The sequence below is a fragment of the Pholis gunnellus genome, assembly GCF_910591455.1.
Source record: "Pholis gunnellus genome assembly, chromosome: 5".
In the NCBI taxonomy this organism is placed as follows: Eukaryota; Metazoa; Chordata; class Actinopteri; order Perciformes; family Pholidae; genus Pholis; species Pholis gunnellus.
In genome coordinates this window covers 22,386,514-22,406,666 of record NC_136531.1, presented here as the reverse complement: position 1 = coordinate 22,406,666, position 20,153 = coordinate 22,386,514, and the positions used below count along the sequence as shown (strand labels likewise).

Here is a 20,153-nt window from a genome sequence, read left to right as displayed (position 1 = left end):
ACTAGGTTTTCACAACTGAGAAAAGATGTTGGGGTGACAGAAGAGGAGATCTAAATCACATCTATACAGAAATGCAATTAAAAAATACAGAAATTACCCATGACTGCCTGTCAATGCTTGTACTTGTACGTGTGTTTGTGTGTGTGTGTGTGTGTGTGTGCTGCCCAAATATATGGCTCAAAGGCAGCCATGTCCTAATGCCACTTAGCATTGCAGGACATCAAAGAGAGAAACCCTGGGGGACGAGACAGACAGTCACGGAGACGGAGCTTTGATGAGGATGTGAACCTATGTTTCATTATTAATAACACCCCACTGTGCTGACAAGAACGTATGGCTGCTCTAATGGAATTCAGCATCTACAGTAATAACGTCACGGAGCCTCGATATATTCATTTTAAACTGGTTTAGTGGAAATGAATGGCAAAAATAAAGACGCTGAACATTCATCTTTGACTCGCTGCGTGTTGCCAAAAACTTGTGACCTACAAATCGCAATTCTGTATAGACGTTTTAATTATTAAAAAGGTGCTTCAATATGCATTTTTTAAAGCCTCGGATGAAGACGGTTCGGCGAAAGAAAATAACGCGCCTCTTCACGTCCACGAAGCCATTTAGAGCTGATGGTTTATGCTGCTTTAGTAGCGTGCAGTCTTGGAATAAGGACAGACTCTCTGCACACTGTAGCTATCGCAGACCGCTCTGTGGAGGACAAATTTAGTGCCCGTTGCCATGGTTATGACAGAGAACGCATCCACACACAAACGGAGCAGCGAGACCACGAGGATGCACACCTACACAGATCTGCCCTCCTTCAATCCACAAACACCACGTGTAGATGAGGAGGAACTATGTGTGTGTGTGTGTGTGTGTGTGTGTGTGTGTGTGTGTGTGTGTGTGTGTGATTGTGTGTTAGGTGTGTGTGCATGAGGAGCACCTGTGGAAGCACTTTTTTTTCTTTACAAGTTGAACACAGACTCACCGTCACAGTGGGGATGGCGGTGACTAGGGAGTAGACGAGGACGGGCGGCGCCTTGCTGTTGTCCTCCGGTCCCGGGTACGGCTTGGAGTAGGCTTTGTCGAAACAGAAGAAGCCCTGGATGTGCACGGGGAACGTGTCCGTGTACTCAAAGTAGTACGCCAACAGAACGGTCCCTGCCATGATGACCAGCTGGAAATAAAACATATTGGTTCCAGCTTTAGGATTGGATCCGCAGGAGAGGAGGTGGGAGAAGAAAAAGACAGCCGGCGAAAAGAAGGAAGTGGAGAAAATATTGTCACGGATTTATAGGGAGAAGAAAAAAGAAAAAAAAAGGAAGAAAAAGGGAGAGATTTTTCCTTCACAGAGCCAAATGATGGATGCTTCGGTAATGTGTAAAATGAATCAAGTGTGCGTGGAGAGATAGTGAGAGATGAGGATGAGAGAGAGAGAGAGAGAGAGAGAGGGAGGGAAAGATAGAGACGGAGGGAGACAAATAAGGAGAAAGACTGATAGAGAGGGGGAAAGAGAGAGCACTGACAGAGAGACGACAGAGAGAGAGAGAGAGAGAGAGAGAGAGAGAGATCCCTTCAGCGGTGTCAGCGTGCAGAGTGGGAGGGAACAGACACAAATGGAGACCGATCAAAGAAAATAACGCTGTATGGAGGAAAACAGGAAGAGCTGATCGAGGACGGGAGAGAGGTGGGAGGGGGGGGTGAGACACAGATGGGGTGAAAAAGAGCAGAGCGGTGGAGGAGACAAGAGGAGGGAGGAAGAGAGAAAGAGAGAGAAACAACCGTGGGAAAAGCGTTATGTGTGTGTGTGTGTGTGTGTGCGACTATCTGTATAACTTAAGTTACCAGCTGTACGCAAAGCACAAGTCATGCAGCATAAAATATGATCTCCATAACTATTTTATACAGTATTTGATAATAGAAATGCATTAGCAATTCCTAACAGAGAGTAAGAGGGGATGATAAACATAGAAAACATGAAAAAAAACCACGCCATTCTGCACAGACGAGACAGATGCACGAGTACTAATTATTCATTTATACACCAGTAAACAGCACTCTAACTCCTTTGCCCAACTCCCTACAGGGAAAACAACAAAAAATTATCTACAACTGCACACTAAGCTTCTCGAACTGAAAACTGAGGGTTTGTGCAATATTTGTTTGCCCTGCGGGTATGGGCCTGAACCAAGAAAAACTACAAGTAAAGAAAAAGGATATATTTATATATAGCTGATTAGTTGCATCATAATCTGCGGCCTGAATTGTTTGCTAGATGAACTTCTATTGTGTGTGGATGACAAATGTATCAGCACCAAAAACACGAGGAGCCTCTGCTGGCAGGCTGAGCTGCTGGTTTGAGGCCCATGAGGCAGGAAAAGCATCAGCAGTTTGGCAGCTGTTGCTTACAAATTGCTCTGTTAACTTCAAGGGGTTACAATATGTATGGCATTTTTAAGGTTAATAATACAATACCATTGTAAATTACCTGATTAACAACAGTAATTATGAACATACAGTACGTCAAAGCAAGAACTCAAGCAAGGGGGTGGGCTGAATAAACCGACTTGTCTATCACAGGTGTAATTAGTGACATAATTGCTGGAGAGGAAACATCATTGCTGCGGTAGAAAAGTCCAGAAATGACCTCCTAACGTCTATTCCTAACCACTTTTCCTTGACCTCAATGGAAAATGTCATGGGGTCAAGGAAAGACGTGAAGGAGAGTTCTTGAGGAGTTAGGAAAAGACAACCGTGGTGTTTGGAGAATCCGACTACACTTTCACTAAGCTACGTAATTATAATGCGACGGCGGATGTCACTTTTTGGATGGTTCTTGTTATTGACAGTTTGTTCATTGACAGTTTGCTATATTTACTGTTCATTTTATTTGTATTCTTTTTTTACTGTGTAAATGTTCAAAGTAAATAAATATGAATCAACATAAATCCCATTACTCTATGACTGCACGAGTATAATTGTTTAACCTGTGTAAGATAAGCATATTGTTTGTTTTCATGGACGGCCGAATGGTGCGTCGATTTTAAATGTTGCCACCGCAAGGAATTGTGGGGCGGAATTATCTACTTTCCTTTCGTGAAGGAAAGTCCAGTGTTTCCTATGCTAAAGGAAGCATTGAAGCACCTTTCCTTAGCATTTAGAGAATTCGAACAGCTCTTATCATGGTGGCCACTTAGATACTTCCGGGTCATTTCACTCAGTTAGGAACCTTCCGAAGCAAAAAGTACTATTCGCCCACAGCCCAGCCCTATGATCAGTTCCACCTGTGCTCTCCCTGCTATGACAGTGAAAAACGTCTGACAGTCTGAATCTGAATAGTTTGGGCGAAGATTGACTTTTGACATTAGAAGCGAGTGAGAACCAAGCAGTTCCTGCAGCTCTTGATGGTGTTACTTCTTTATTAATGCAGCGGATAGGAATAAAAAGGGTCTAAAGATGCTCTAAAGAAATATGGGGCAGCATTTCACCTCTACTACTGTTCATACAATCTAAACTTACAGTCATTAGTATAAAAAGAAAAGCCAACGACTAACTAAAGGTTGGACACAAAATTCAACCAAACTGATGAAACTCTGAGAGACGGTCGAAATAAAACTTCTATCTTATAATCTCAAACACAATACATGAGACGTATCTGACATAACATCAGCACTGTAACTTAAAATTCTCTCCGGATCTTACACATTGCATCTTCAATGGAACAGTGACATTTTAGCAATTACACTTGACACAGTTCACTTTCTTTCACGAAAGTAAGAGGAAATTCCACTCTCATTAGCCTAGCTTAGCATTAAGACAGGAGGCAGGGGGAAACAGTTAGCCCGACTCTGGCCAAGGAATCGAAAAATCCGCCCACGAGCACAACTAAAGCTCTCTCAAAAAACACATCACATCTTCTTTGTTCAATCTGAAATGTAAAGAAAAACAAGTCGTGGCTTTGTAGCGTGTTACTCACTCCAGGAAGTGTCACCATGCTGGGTGATCTTCTAATGCTCAGCTGGAAAGCGGATGAACATGTTTCTCAAAATGTCAAACTATTGCTTTCAGTATTAACGTTCAATGTGACGACATCAACGTCTACACCCACGGTTGTTTTAGTTGCCACGTGTTTGTGCTCATTTCGTTCGTATTTATGTGAAATTATTCTTTGCCGGACTTGACGAGGAGTCCTCTTTCTGCTTTACGGCACCTAACGGGAAAAGTCTCACAGTGGCAGATGTCTGAACAAGTGAGAAACCACTGAGAGAACCTCCTCCAACATGTTTATCCTCTTCAGCAAAGTGACAGAGTACCCCAGAGTGCTATAGGGGCAGCTGGGGAGGGGGGACTTGTTACACGTAACACATTTCAGCATTATTACACACTGAAGAGTGATAATGAACATGGGAGGGAGAGGGTGACCTAATTCAAACCCCTTTACATCGCACACTCCTCCCCGCTGTCAGCTCGGCTTCTCTGCATCTTTCCTTTTCCTGTTTCCTTTACGGTCACTGAAAATCTGTGGATGACTCCCTTTGTGAAAAATAAAATCAAATAATAGATCTGTGCGTACCCGTGGCAATGTGCAAACCTAATCGACTTTGATTTGTTGGTGGCAGGCGTCGTACTGCAGTCTTTGCACTGAGGGACCACAGCGAGGAGAGCATCATAATGGGGGGGGGGGGGGGGGGGGCGACCCCGACGACGATGTGTTCGTTGACGACACACATGCCCGAGGCCCCTAAAAGCTAAATCTGTATATATAGTATAAACACATGCAGGCAAACCACACAAACACCTACATCTTGTAGGATATCAATATAGTCCAAGAATACCAAGCAACTCCATGTTTTTCCATGTTCTTTTCCATCTGCATGTGTGTCTGGGTGCGTGGGTGTGTGTGTGTGTGTTCCCATGCATGTGTTCGGATTTGTCTGCAGGCATGTGGGTGCATTCCCATGTCTGCGGAGGAACTCTTGACACAGGCACGCTGTGTTGAACATTTCTTTCCATCATCCGTTCCTCTCTTTCTTGCCGAGCTACAGAAGGCTTGAGGGAGGGAGCGAGGGAGGGAGGGAGGGAGGCGCAGAGAGGTGGGAGGGAGCGAGCGAGCGAGGGAGGTCCGCGAACAACCATTAAAGTTTAAACAAACATTTGAAGACAACTGCGGAAACGGCCTCCCTGGGAGATCGTACGTGTCGTTTTGCTTCTACTTCTGCACTGCTTAGGCATTCAAATCGGCTGTGCTTACTGACGATGCTGTCAGTTGGAGAGGTCTAGCGACCGTGTGTGGAATAATACATGAAAAGAAATTCTGGGACAAGATTATCACAGTAAGTTTAATCAGTATGACTAAAATACAAAGGTTGCAGTATATCAATCTTATCGCATTAACACAAACAGGAAATACAGCCTCCCTCCTGAATACACCCTTATGGTGAGTTTACATCAAACGGGACGCAAATGTTTGCCTCACATTACTCGCGACAATTTGACCGCAGGATCATTTGAATTTACAATAACTACTACTGCTGAGTTGTGCATGTTGTGGAAGCCCCAGATACGTCGGAACGGCGTCGTGTCTTGGTTCATAACATCATATACGGACACGCTCGGTTCATCTCAACGAGCTTCAGTGCATCTAGCAAACCACACGTCGGCTGATTTACTACAGCTGTATGGACCTGACAGATTTTGCTGTGATTTAATTGCATTAAATGGACAAAAAGGATGCTGATACAACAACATAGTGATGCAGATTTGTAAAAAGTCTGAATTCATGTTTGTCAGGTCGGGTCCGCAAGACGACGAGCAAACAACTTTAAGTTCAAATCGATTAGTTCTCCATAGCTGCTCCATCAACACTCAAAATGAAGTCACCCAGGCATGAATACGACAGCAACGCCATTGTTTACGCCATTGAAACTCTATGTTTCATACAGATAGTTTCCTCCATTTCTGATTCAACAACGTCAGGACTTCAGTGACGCCAGGAGGAGAAGTGTCGAGTGAAAACAGTTGCTTTGCATTTGGGGTGAACACTTTTCACATTAATGTTCGTATTTGACATTTCATCCTCCTTCCCCTCCCACATGAGCAAATAACCAACTACCTGCGCACTCTGCAGCCACAGCCAGTTTGTCTAAATAGAGTATGAATAAAGGTCAAAGCAACTTCAAGTTGATGGTTTCTAATTAGCACATCCTGCACAGGTCACCTTGGAATATTCATCTGCATAATAAATGATTTCTAAAGCGCCGTCTGCATGTGCAGTATGAAACTACTGACAAGCTTAAGCTGCAGGAGGGTCACGACAGGCCGAACATTACATCATTCTGTCACATGACTCATCTCAGGCTGTTTACCCAGGGTCGTCAGTCACATGGCAGCCATCTCGGTGTTTGTGAGTCTGAGAAAGTAGACACCTTTTTGAAGTTCACACAAAAACTAATTGCTCAGTGCAACTTCATTTCTGCTTTATTGTCCCCAAAAGCCCCCCCGATACTAATGATAATATAAAGTCCAGCTACTGTATGGGGGATTTTTGAGTGACCTCATAGAACCGGTTTTCCACCTTCTTGTGATGAGCCGTTATCCTCAGTCTGTCACCTCCACTTAGAAGACCGTTCACCTTGTTCGTCCATATGTCCATGTCTGATCCTTTTCAATCTTTTTCTTTATTATCGCTCAGACTTTGAACCTCACATCAACTACTGCCCCTTTTTGAAAAGTGTAAGCAAAACTAATTATTTAGCAGCTTTTTTTTTATCATCTCAAAGTGGTATGTTCCTGTTCTGATGCAAAACAAAATGGTCACACTCGGCCCGTCTATTCAAGACACATTTCCACTTCCAAATCCAACCATTGCCCTTTTGCAACCGTCCACAACCACATGTCCACCTGATTGCCACACCCATCCACACACCTGTTCCCAGTTCACTAATGAGCTCGGCCCGGCCTCCCCCACCCACCACCTCACCTGCATCTCATTTCACTTTGTTGCGTTGTCGGCTCATCAGAGTTGTAATGCTGTTTTCTGCCTGCCTGTTAGCTGCCTGTTATTTGGACTCTCTGCCTCTAAGCTACTAACAATAAACGATGAATTACTGCACTCATCCTGCTGCATCTGGGTCAAACCTCTGTTCACCTGCATTACCTTAACTTAATTAAGGTAAGGGGAGCTTTTTGTCAACATGGTTACAAAAATAAAAATGGTTCGGTTATGACACGATTGTGGTCAAAAAATGTTGTGGTCAAAAAATGTTGATTATCAGCATGAGTGAGAAATGAGCAGCAGTCTCCCGTGTTACAGTCTGATGCTTCTGTTGACCCATCGACCCCAGACCTCATTTATGCACTTTGTCACTCTGTATATTGTTATCGCCAGATGAGGGACAACTTTATTATTTTCTGTTACATAATGTAGCATTAAAACGTGGTGGAACTAACAAGCTAACTAGCGGACAGCTGGCTGGTTAGCCTGATTGCTAATTCCACCGTGCTTTCGTGCTACACTGGTAACAGGAAATGAGCTGAACAGCGGGCTGGTGGGCAGCGGCAGCGCTGGGTCTAACGGTCCCTTCGCCTCACTTTCCGCCGCTCCGGAGGAAGGACAAGCTACCTCGCTAACTAGCCAGCCACTCGTCTCCGGAGCTGAGCACGCTCTCTTCCCAGAGAACTGCAACACTTTACTGCCCCACTGACACGTGTTTCACCATCACAATTAACAACAATCGCATTTTCTTTTGCACTAGTCAACTGACCGCAGATGTCAATGTCCGTTCTATTTCTATAGTCCGCACATTGTTTTTTTTAATACTTGAGTCTATCATATGTGATTTGGATGAGTCTCTACTGGTTCTTACAGTGTCTAATTTATTCATGTCCTTGCAGTACGTGTGTAACAGACGAGATGTGGTACTGTGCTGAGACCACAGGAGATCAGACGCTTGACAGGTGGGGTTTGTCAAGCGGGCAACCTCCATCCTCAACGTTAAGGCAAGCTAAAGACCCACACGTTCAATGACTCTGAATACTGACATGTAAGTAAATAGACGGTCTAAACAAGTGGGAATGACACAAAGTCTGTTGACATCTCTTGCTTGCTTAAGACCTCACAGAGAATCAGACACCAACCGTGTCTGTGTCTCACGCTTATCTTTTCCTTTTGAAATCAGCGGTACACCAGTCTGACAATATAAAGACAACAGCTTCTGTCGGCACATGCGTTTGGAGAAAAAAGAAGTGATGCTTTTCACATATGAACAAAAAAACGCTGCAAACATACAATGAGGTTTCAAAGGCTCATGGATCACAAACTCCCACACTAACATATACGGCCGTGTAAAAACATTCAACTCAGGTGGGGAAAACAAGACACCATTTTTACAGCCTTATGTTTTCTTTGACAAGAACCAGATCGCTCATATCACAGCAAATGTAGAAATGGGGGATTTCGTATGATTCATGCAGATTTGGTATTGTCAACTTTTTCAGATTTCAAATCTGAGGTGGTTTCACCGACAGGCGTGACAAACGAGGGATTACGCCGTTGTGCCAAGAAACCCAATTTAATTTAGCTGCTGAAACCTGTCAGCATCCATTTAGCCACCAGAGTTTACAACAGAAGGCAGCTTTAAGACGATGACCCCGTTCTAGCTGACCCAGTAAACTAAACGCACTCATCAGGCCGTGTAATTAAGACTTAATGCTCATACCTCTGCACTTCAAAGGCAGCGAAAGCAAGAGAAAATCAAAGAGACTAATACGGCACTGATGTCACAGAAACTATCCCGCCCTCATAAGCCCTTTAACCAGAAAAGAAGGGGAATAAAATGTGACAATAATAATGTGTAATGGGGAGGGAAATAGACGTGGGCATCGCTGATGCCTCCTGGGGCCAAAACTGTGAGCTCGCACATAAGTGTTGCATGTCCACCCTTGGCCCGTGTGGAGCGGCCAGATGGCAGGAAAGTCAACTGATAAAGTCAAACATGTTTACAGAAGGTGAGAATGTGTGGACGGAGGCCGGTGATGAGATGACAGCACCCTGCTGGGAGACGACGAATGTCACGCTGCTCGGGGTGAACAGGAGACACGCTGCTTCATTTTGCTCTCAAAATGTCCGATGTGTTTTTTAATGAGAACTGACTAAATGTATGAATGAGTCACAGTCCCAGAGTCCCAGAATCTGCCACCCTTTATTCTCTCCAAGTAATGAAACATAACATTCGCAGTTCCCATCATCCTTTTGAAATTCATATACATTATTTTTAAGCACTTGAAGATCCGATCATCACTAAAGCGTGTGTCATGCGAACAAATGCAACGGTCGCAGTTATGTATTTAAGGGGTGTTGATTGATTTACAACGTCAACTCATGCATTGATTTGCATGCGTGAAAACATTCCACCTTCAAAGTTGGTGATCGCTGCCCGTAGCCTTTGAGCATCACAGTGAATTCAAGTTTAAAGCTAGCCAACTGCTTCTTTTAGTAAATGACATCATTCAAAACTCAATCGGGTTTAAAACAATGCCAGATATGAACTGACGTACTCATCCGTTTCTTTATCTCTCTAAACAAAGTATGGTTCCCTGTTAAAAAAGACGGTTGAAAATTAAATGCAACCAATAGTATATACTGTTGAGATGGGATACTGAATAAATCCGCTTTTCTTTTTCCAGACTGACAAACTATCCAGTTTCATCATTTATAAGCACTGTATACACATGAAATAAAGTGTGTAACACACTTTATTGTAGTTGTAAACAGATATTAGGACATGTATAAGTGTTTATTATGTAATGTATTTGTCAACAATTATAACTTCTCCTATGAAGACTAATTTTTTAATATGACATATTTAATATGACCTGTTGTCATAAGCCCAAAGGAGGAGTTACAGTTGTTGAAGAACACATTAATAAACACCTATATAGGACACTTAGTTTGTTATAAACCAATTATTACATTTGATATGCCACTTATGAATGGAGGACTGAAAATAATGCATAGTCATAACTATAACATAGCTATTCATTAAACTACATTATTCTATACTTTATTTTACTGAATCTGCTTGCGCTCATTAATCAGCCTCAAATTAATTGACAAATCAAAAGACATATCCTCGTAACAGCATGGTGAAATAAGCACATTAGTGTCAGGCTGGTTTCAGACGGCTTCACAGAGTTACAATCCTCACAGTCAGCAGCACAAAGAAACAAACTCCCTAAATTAGCATGAGACGAGGCTGCAACACCTCTCCTCCTTTTTCCTGTGATTTGGTTTCCTGATGAGCTCACATAATCACACTCGCTCACGTGATTAGAGCCTCGCTGAATGTTTTACAGCGGCTGAGGTTTCATCTCTCTGATTTTCAGCAGATGATTAAGAAGATATTTAGGCCGCAAACACACACAGTCAGAAACACACACACCACTGCACATAAAAGAGCGAACACACACCACCCTCCCCTCACCCGTACTCACTCATCTGCTTAAATAACATGTAAATGATGGAACAAAAATCCCCCCCCCCCCCCTTCCACCAAAATAAAAAACCTTGCATATCATTTAATCAACATGGATAACAAGCAAATGAATGGGCTTGACTGCCGCCTGGTGTCACCAGATTGTATTACAACACACTGAGCAAGACAAGTGCAAGATAGATGAGCCGGCTGATGGAAGAAAGTGGACGAGCCAGAGGGGGGGAGCCATAAAGAGAGGACTGGGAGTGAGAAACGGGAAGAAGATAAACAGACGGACACAACAGTTAATGAGACATTAGTATATCACAGATTACGCCGGGGTAGAGCCGGCCGTGCCGCTGGGAAATAAAACCGAGGACGGCGCCAGAGAGGAGAGAAAACAAAAGGGCAGAGGAGGTGAAAGAGAGCAAACGAGGATGTATGAGAGCTTGAAGTGGAGAGAAAGGTAAAATACAAAGAGAGAACAAGGGAAAGGGAGAGGATCAAAGCAGGCATTCATCTTTACGGCACCCATGTCCCTCTCTCTCCTTCCATCAGCTCTTTTTTTCTATCTGTCAAGAAACATTTTTACCTCAATCATGTTCACACCCACGCTGTCTGTCTCCCCCCCCCCCCCCCCCCCCCCCCTTTTACTTGATGGATTTCCCTTCATGTCTCTAAATCGTCCTCGCTGTCAAATGTGATCTCACACACTGTGTCTCTGTAGCTACAGCATAGAAATAGATTAGGAGCAGAACGGACCTTCCTAGTCAAATCAACGTAACAGGAGTGATGACTTTGTATGGCGAATTTTCTGTAGCATTAAAGCATGGTGGAACGATCTAGCTAGCTATATAAATAGCCATGGATGTAGAAAAGGGAACTGACAACATCGGAAGCGGCGGCCCCCCCATTCATTCATGCAAAAAATGATCAACCTCTGAGTATAAAATGACCCGGATCGTCCAACAATCTTCCGCATCCATGGGCCCAAAGAGCAAGCGCACTAGCGTTTCCTTCGCAATTAGGACTAATCTAATGATTTAAACCAGGGCTATTCAAGTGTTCATACTGGGAAGTGGATTCACCTCAAACTAAATGATCCGCCGTGTTACAAACGTCTCTTTCCCGATGTAAATTTATGAGAAAGAGTACTTTTGGGTTCCCACGGCATCACGTGACGAACCTTGAAGTTTCAACGTTTTGTCACTATGTTAAAATAGCTTTAAAGCCTGGCACTCTTCCTGGGGGCTTGTAAACGGGCGACTGGCTAGTTAGCTAGCTTGCTAATTCCACCATGCTTTAATGCTACACAAAAATGTGCCAAACAGCGGGCTTTTGGCCAGTGGCAGTGCTGCGTCTAACGGCCCCTTGGAGAAGGAAAAGCTAATTTAAGCAGTTACCAGGAGAACTAACAAAAATCGCCATTTTCTTATAGTCCCATGACCACGTGAAACGACCATGAACGTCTGTTCTGCTCCCCTTCAATTTCTATAATCTACAGTCTCTGCTTTGCTCCCTTCACCTTTTCTTCCTCCCTTTCAATTCTCCCTCTCTTTGTTGCAGCAACAATCACATAATTCTACAAAATCCCCAGTCCTCAAGCAAACATGCCCCCGCATCTCACAAACGGAAGAATAAAAGCAGATGCAGGCTCACAAAATACAAACAAGTTCCCTGCGGTGCAAGGAACGTTTCATTGCAGAGCTCTCTGCTTACATATGTAAACAAGTATTAACATGTATTCATTTTCTTAAATAAACTATTATCTGATTTGCATTGCTATTTCTTTTTTTTTCAGAAATAAAGAGGATTGATGTCTTTTTCATGTGTTTCTTTAAGCACAGGCAATGAAATAATTTCACTGACAAGTTTGAATTTGATGTAATCTGCCCTTGAGCCAGAAAGGATGCCAATTTTGTAAAAGGCGAATCTTGATTTTTAGGAATCCTCTGTTATAATTGATGTGGCTGACAGCAGCGGGAATCAGTCTGAATCCCATAATTGTAGCTCAAAAAGAAGCGAGGGGCAAGATTATATCTTACATAAGCAAGTTCATGTTAGAGACTTACTCCAGCAAAGATCTTCTTCCTCTTTTGTCTGATACGATAATTTGGCCACGGTGCTGCAGCCTAGATAGCCGGCTACTCTATTCAACATCGGCAGATGATGTGAGTCTATACTGTGATATATACGAGGTCTCTCGCGCCTCCCTTCCTCCTTTCCTCCCTAAAGTGATAACAGGTGGGAAGCAGCCAGCTAACAAGTGTTTCAAACATCCACCCAGAGTGCAGAGAAATCCCAGCGCAGCAGACAGGCGGGCAGGTGCTATTCATGGAGTCTGAGAGATAATGAGGGGGAAACTATAGGGAGAGAATAATGTGAAAATGAGCCGTTACTGTGTCTTTGTGGAGGTGTGTGTGTGTGTGTGTGTTGAAGAGGGAGGGGACACATAAAAATAATTTGTGTGAGCATTTTCATATAATGAGCATGAAAACTAACACCAGAGAATTAATCAATGATGTATACTAGTCTATAAGGTAACGTGTTCAGGGACTGAATCTCTTGTGTGGTATATACATTGCCCATAAAGAGGTTGTCATTCATTAGTTGTATATTAAGAAATGGCTATAAAGGGATGCCGTACGAGAAGTTGAGCTGCTTCTACATCAAGATGTATTTAGGCAAATCTGGAGTTAGAATGGAAGGAAGCACTACTTGAGTTTAGTGGGCATATTCGGTGCTGAGATGTGGAGAAATTGTGAGTACAGTTTGGTGTGTGCGTGTGTGTGTGTGTGTGTGTGTGTGGGGGGGGGGGGGGGGGGGGGGGTCTTGGTCTTGGCACAAGTGAAGCTGTTTGGAACAAAATATCTTTAGAAAAGAGTAAACACATGCAGCAAATGTGTTGCTCGGAGGTAGAAGATGTTCTGAGGCAGTATCAGACCCAGCAGGGAATAAGGATGAAGTGAGCGCATGCAGAGAGGAAGATGCTTTGTTGTAGGGAACAGTAGACCTGATGCATTTAGGATGCTGTTCATTATTGGAGAAACCGACGCTGCGCTGCCTTCACGGCAAAAAAAACACCAAAAAGACGGCAAGAGATGCCAGAGGACGTCCATGCTCATACACAGCATAATATTGCGTATATACTTTCAACCAGCAAGGTATGGTGTTTCCTGAAGTTGTACTGAAAAGCCTATGATCAGCTACAAGAACACAGACAGATGAAACACTACATTCAGAACCACCCTGTCTCCTAGAAATTATATATACGTATGTATATACTAATTTTGCCAAATATTTCAGGCAGGAAATGTAATTGCCTTGTCAGATTACGCTCAGTGGCATTGCTTTATCAAATGGAGTAGGGAGATGGTCATTTTACACTAATTCGTCTTTGCACAGACTTTACACAACTTTTGTTCACATACAGTACACGGAAGCACTCCCAAAAACCTGTAAGAGGACTTTAACATGTGAAATGTGCGCGTTTCCCCTTTAACTCAGAGCCTAAACCAAAGTAATAGCATAGGAGTAGAACAGACATTGAACTGTTCTCCGTGGCCAATTGAGTAGTACTAATGAAAATTATGATTCTTGTTATTTGTTCCGATGACAGCACATGTCATTGGGGCCGTAAAGTGATGTCGCAGCTCTCCAGGGAGAGAGTGAACGCAGCCTTGTAGCTGGATTGCTAGCTAATAAGCTAGTTAGCTTGTCCTTCTCCGGAGTGGCGGGGAATGAGGCGGAGGGACCGTTAGACCAGCACTGCTGTAACTACTGTAGCATGAAGCATGGCAGAATCACCAAGCTAGCTAACTTGCTAATTCCATCATACTTTAATGCTACACTGGTTACAGAAAGTTAGCCGAACAAAGTTGTCACTTATCTGGCGATAGCAATGTTCTTTCCTACGAAGTGAGAAGTGTGTGTGTGTGTGCGTGGATGAAGCATTGAGTTGGCAAATGTGCTACTCGTTTTAGTTGTTAGTAACAACTAAAGCAAAAGGAACTTGCCTGATATGTTCAACTAAACTCAACGTTACATATACTTACACACAACACATTTGATTGAAAGTGCTTTACACAATAAAATAGAAGAAAAAGTGATGATGAACAATAATAATATTAACTAATAATACTAATTGTATGGGAGAATCAGATGGTTGGCGGAGAGAATTAAACAACTTGCAAATTAGTAGAAAACTGAAACAGGAAGTCATGCACCACATTTTTGCATGACGCAAAAAAAAAAAAAGTAATGACTGTAATTATTATTGACTAGGCAGAAACTACTGAGCAGGCAAAAACTAGGGCATCTGCAGGGAAACTGGGAAATGAGAGACGCAAGCAGACGTGAGCGGAGACCTCAGAGTATCATCAGAGACAGCATTGGCCGTAGACTTGAAACATCATGTTGTCTGATGATCAGCATGTCTGTTTACTTTGCAGAGCCCGCTGTGCCACGAGAGGATGCAGCCAACGAGGCATGAGGAGGGAGCGGAGAGGAGGAGGAAGAGGAGGAGGCATGGCTACTCTGAGCAGGCAGTCGAGACTGAACAGCAGAGCTGGAAAGCCAGGATACACACTGAAAATGGCTGGGTGCCATGAATTAGCAGCTACAGTACAGCCACTATAATCACATCTTACCAATGTTACAGCTCATACCACACCACCACCCACTGGCTGCCAGTTGTACGCTCAGAGAGATCCACTCAAAGAGTCCACTTGTAGTCACTTTGTAAGTCATCTTCAGTACAGTTGTTCACAGCGGGCCAGTCTGGCCTAGATCACACCAACTCACCGCCCTCCTTTCCATCCAGCAGAGTCCAAAGCACGTCAGGGAACAGTTGTATCAAAATGACTTTTTAAAGAGGGTCCCTTTTGAAGCGTTGCCTCTGTCAGGCTGCGGACCAGTCCCCTGTGTGGCTTCGCAGCATGATGGTAGCAACAGCAGCATGGAGTGAAAACAAGAGCGAAAGATACGGGGAGAGATATATAGAGAGAGGGCGACTTATCTCCTCTCCATTGTGCTGTTTTTATCCTCTGCAACTAAAAGTGAAACTGCGTGAAATCCCCCCTCGTCTTGTATGAGAAACTGATAAGGCCAGCTCTCCCATTTTAATCTAGCAGAAGAAGAAAACGATGGCTATGGGAGGGACAGAGGGAACTTGGAAAGCAGGGACAGAGGGGATGGGGCAATACAGTAATCAAAGTTAAGAGACGGTAGACGAGCCCTGCAATTAAAGCAGCGATGAACTGACAGCGGGACATGACCGAGAAAGAGGAAAAGGGCCGTTGCCGTAAATACAAAGTGACAAAAGAAAGAGAGAGCCAGGCGGTGAGAGACGGAGAGCTGGATTGTGAGCAAAAAGGAGGTGAAGAGAGATGGAATCGGCGACAAGATCACAAGAGAGGAAGAGGAGTAAGATTGGGCGTTTGAAAAGAAACGGATAATGAGATGCTAATGTAACAACAAAGGAGCGAGTGCCCTCCGGAGGGAGCTATGCTACAGCCCCCTGCTTCAGTGTGAACACATTAAGGGGGCGGAATAAAATGTAAAAATGCCCTTTATTAAACTACTGCAATGTACACAGATTCATTCAGGCTCATGTATTGTGATACAAGTCAAATTATATTTCAGATCGGCCCACCTCTGGCCCTGTTAGAGCAAAATAAAATAAACCCTGGAGAGAGGGGCGATTAAGGTGACAAAGTGGCAAAGAAACCGCTAAAAGCAGAGAGGGCATCAGGTCCTCGCAACACCTCCTCCACAGGAGTGTACAGTATATGTTCATGGCACCCTCCAGCGTGTGATACGAGGTGAGCGCGAGGACAAGTGGGGTGAACAGAAACGACGGGTGGGGGAAATGAAAAGAGCGAAGAAGAGACGATGGAGACCCATGAGGGAGCGTGAAGCTGAGGGAGAAAGGAGGTCTTGGCGATAGCAGATGGGCTTTTTGAGTGGGAGGAGGGGATGATGCTTTACAAGTAAAGGTGAATAATGGCGAGATCCATGGCACAAAAGATGTAATTACCCAAAGGAGCAGGAGAGGAGTGATGTGAATGATCTGTGTAAAAAGAGTGACTGGGCAGTACTCAAGAGACCGTCAAAGAGAATCCTGGAGGAGGGGAGGAGCGCCCCACTGACAGACATAAGCCTGGAGATGTTAAAGACACATTATGGAAAAATTAGAAAGCTGGAAAATCATTATAACAACTCCTCAAGAGGATGCTGAGAATGAGCCAACACCAAAGCACAATGAAAGAAAAATAAAAGCAAGCTTAGGGCCGAAACCTAAAACCTGCAGGGGATTGTGGGATATTTGCGCTCTGAAGAGATGCGGTGGTCACAGAGAGGTGTGTGAATGAGTGAACGAGTACAAAGAAAGAAAATTGGGAAGAATGAGGTTGAGGAGAATCCTTCAGGGTTCTACTGCAGGTGCACTAAAGAAAGATGCAGTTTGCACTAGAAATTGTGAAAACCTGAATGAGAGCAAGTTTTCACTTGTTGTTGTTTGTGTCAACCGGTGGGACGGGAAAACGTCCACGTGTCCTCAGCTCTACTGTTGCAAAACCCGAACTCATCTACTCAACTTTCTATGGCACCGTTTGACTTTTCACCAACTTCAGACTTTAATATCTGAACCCCTACAAGAATGCAACATCACATCTTTAGGGTAAATCCCAAAACAAAGATGCCAAAAAACCCCCCCCCCAAAAAACAGTCGTCGCTGTAGCTGAGAGGACCTGAAGGCCTGGAGCGCGTTAGCGGTGGCACGGGCTAATTGGGTTTTCGTTCTTAATTAGGCCAATTAATTAGGAAACGGAGCTGAGGCCATGAGCGCTCCATCAGTTCATTTAGGGATTACAGGGAGAGGGGAAGAGTCGTGGGAAGAGTAGAGGAGAAGAGGAAAGGAATCAAGGAGTTTTATGAGCAAAAAGGTCACTTGAGAGGCGCCTTTGTTGCATGAATACCTCAGCGATAAACCCGCTCGCCCTGCCGCTGAATGTTATCTATACATGATTCGTGGAGTGAGGATAATTACCCATTTGTGACAATTCAATGCAATCAATCACCGCTTTTGGGAATCAGCGAATTGAAAACGGACCCGGCTAATTCATGCAATTTCCCGACTGACGCGCATTGTTGTTAATCCGCCATGAGAAACATGTGAAATGATGGAAGAAAGAAAAGTGACTAAAAGAGGAGAGGAAGAGGAGCATTCACAGGCAGAAGTCTGTAAAATGTGCTTTCATGTGTCCATCAGTTTGCTCTGCGTGACTCCAAGTTCCCAGAGGTTTTCTAAATCCTCCAACGCCAGCACAGTGTACAGACAAATCTTCATTTCTGCCAACTGTACAATATCACACGGAAGCCTGAGATTTAGGTTAAGTCCGATATGGCAAATATTGCCTTCAGTTGTTATAGGGGCGGCTGACGCATTTTTAAACACGTGGTTAAAATGTCAAGTATAACAACATAAATCTACTTGGTTGGCTTTAGTCAAAACAACTTGGTTTGGCTTACAAAAAGTACATTTGTTGTGTTATTTAAATTACAGACTTAATGTAAATTGATGAATGAGCAAAATTGTAAAGGGCTTTGTCCGATAAGGAAGAAAGGCGCTGTATAAATGCAGCCCATTAACCATTGTTGATGCAGAACTACCAAAAGAAAGGAAAAAAAAAACACTTTCAATGTTCAGGTCGGGCTCAACAAGCACAACAACAGAATGTGTCCAAACACTCACCTCCACAAAGAGGAAGCAGGGCACGATGTAGGTGCTGGTCTTCTGCAGGCCGATGTCTTCAGGAAGACTCCTCATCGCCCTCCTCTGTGCTGACAGCTGACTGTCAATCATCTGTGGGGGTCAAAGGTCATTGCAAAGCTTTACTTTACTTTTGTGCAGAGCTGCTGTGCAGTAGGAACACTAACTGCTGTTTTGTGTTTGGCAAAAGCTAAAAATTGCAAATGTTGAACTTGACATCATTAAAATGTATTACCACACAAGCACAAACATAATGAATAAAGATGTGGATCAAAGTCTCTGCCAGGCATAAGCCAGCAGGGATCATGTGTTCGGTCGTGTGTTTGTGTGTGTGTGTATACTCGTTTGTCTGTCCGCAGCTAACACTACTGGACCCAGCATCCAAATATTTTGTGTGCCCATTTATGACCGTGGTTGAGGTGAGTCCCAATTTCATGGACTACTTATACTGACTGTTGACTCCTCTTAACCAGCCGGTAGGGGCTAGTGTAAAAACAAGCCACACCTAGTCTGTTGCAGGCCAAGTTTGGGCCTTTGTCGTGGCTCAAAACCTGACATCCATAGAAAAGTTGTTGTCCATACTACTAAACAATACATGCATTGATCGCCAACAATGTGAGAGCAGCCCGGGTGACTTTGAGGCGTAGTAATAGGTAGTAGGAGAGGAGAGGCAGAGAATTCTGGCTATTTAGATAACACAGTATACCACTTGTATTGAGACAATTTCACACTCATCCCAAGTCCACCTGTACACCGTAAGTTGTGGATAATAATTAGCTTGACTTTTGGCAAGGAGAGAGACCTGCCTGGCACATCGATTTAGTCACAACTTTGTGACAACAATGAGTCACTAAACGGTAGTCTGAATTCCAGAAGAGTGTAAATAATACTCTATTTATCTTGGTGCCTGGCTTAAATTAAATCGCAAGAGGAAAATAATAATAATTTTTCACCTGAGAGTTGAGCACCGCTAAGTTCTTGATATTTTTGAGCATTTGTCTCAACATAATGCTACAAGTTAAAAACACTGCATGTGTGTTGCATTAGTGCTGCCGCTTTTGGTGATGCAGGGCAACAGTTGACTGCATGCGATTGAATCCAATGCCAACATTCAAGGCCCATCTCAGACCTACAATTAACCTCACAACTATAAGCAGTGGAGACATGTCACTAAGCACATTTACTCAAGTTGTACATACAATTTAGATGTACTCATCTACATCTAATCTCCATTTCAGAGAGGAAATATTGTATTCTTTACCTCTTCTACTTTAAATCTGACAGCTGTAGTCACTTTGCGGAATCAGATTATCAAAACAAAATGTAATCAACTAAATTATGATGTGCATGGCGCCACCTAATCAGAAGAAACCTCCACAGTAAGCAATGCCACGTGTCCAACTACGGTCTTCATTCATAATGAGCACTCTTTACGCCTGGTGCCATCCACCCATTAGCAAACCAGGGACCTTCAACACAGCAGCTCCGTGTTGTCAATTTTGCCGATAATCATGTCTGAGCACACAAAGAGAATCCTTTTATCGTGTGTCATCAGAGCAAAATCATTATTTAGATGCGCACACCTACTTGCACACGTACACGACGCACACAAAATCACTCACCAATGCAGAGATGCCCACAAAGAAGAATTCTGCAGGATGCATCAAAAAAGGCACACACACACACACACACACCCACACACACACACACACACACACACACATAAGTGTAGGTAGGCCATCAAAAGAGTTGGGAGGGGGAGAGATGAGGTTGAAAGGAGGAGAAGTAGAGTAGAAACAGAGGAGCGATGATCAAAAACAAAAGCCTGACAGAAAGAGATAAGAGAGAGACAAAGTCATGATGCAGACGTTCGGAGACTCTTCAGAAGTGAGGAGGGTGGGGGGTGAAAGCCAGCA

At 43.7% G+C, this 20,153-nt stretch overlaps 1 protein-coding gene across 2 annotated transcripts in view; it reads right to left on the bottom strand.

The window, feature by feature from the left end:
• Positions 1-20,153, bottom strand: part of plppr2b (phospholipid phosphatase related 2b) — a 42,858-nt gene that overhangs the window by 19,507 nt on the left and 3,198 nt on the right. For both annotated transcript variants that reach the window (XM_079159046.1, XM_079159045.1), the window contains exons 2-3: positions 18,220-18,330; positions 983-1,171 (exon numbers count right to left, since the gene is read on the bottom strand). In XM_079159046.1, the coding sequence (XP_079015172.1) occupies positions 983-1,171; positions 18,220-18,330 (300 nt within the window). The remainder of the gene's footprint in view (positions 1-982; positions 1,172-18,219; positions 18,331-20,153) is intronic.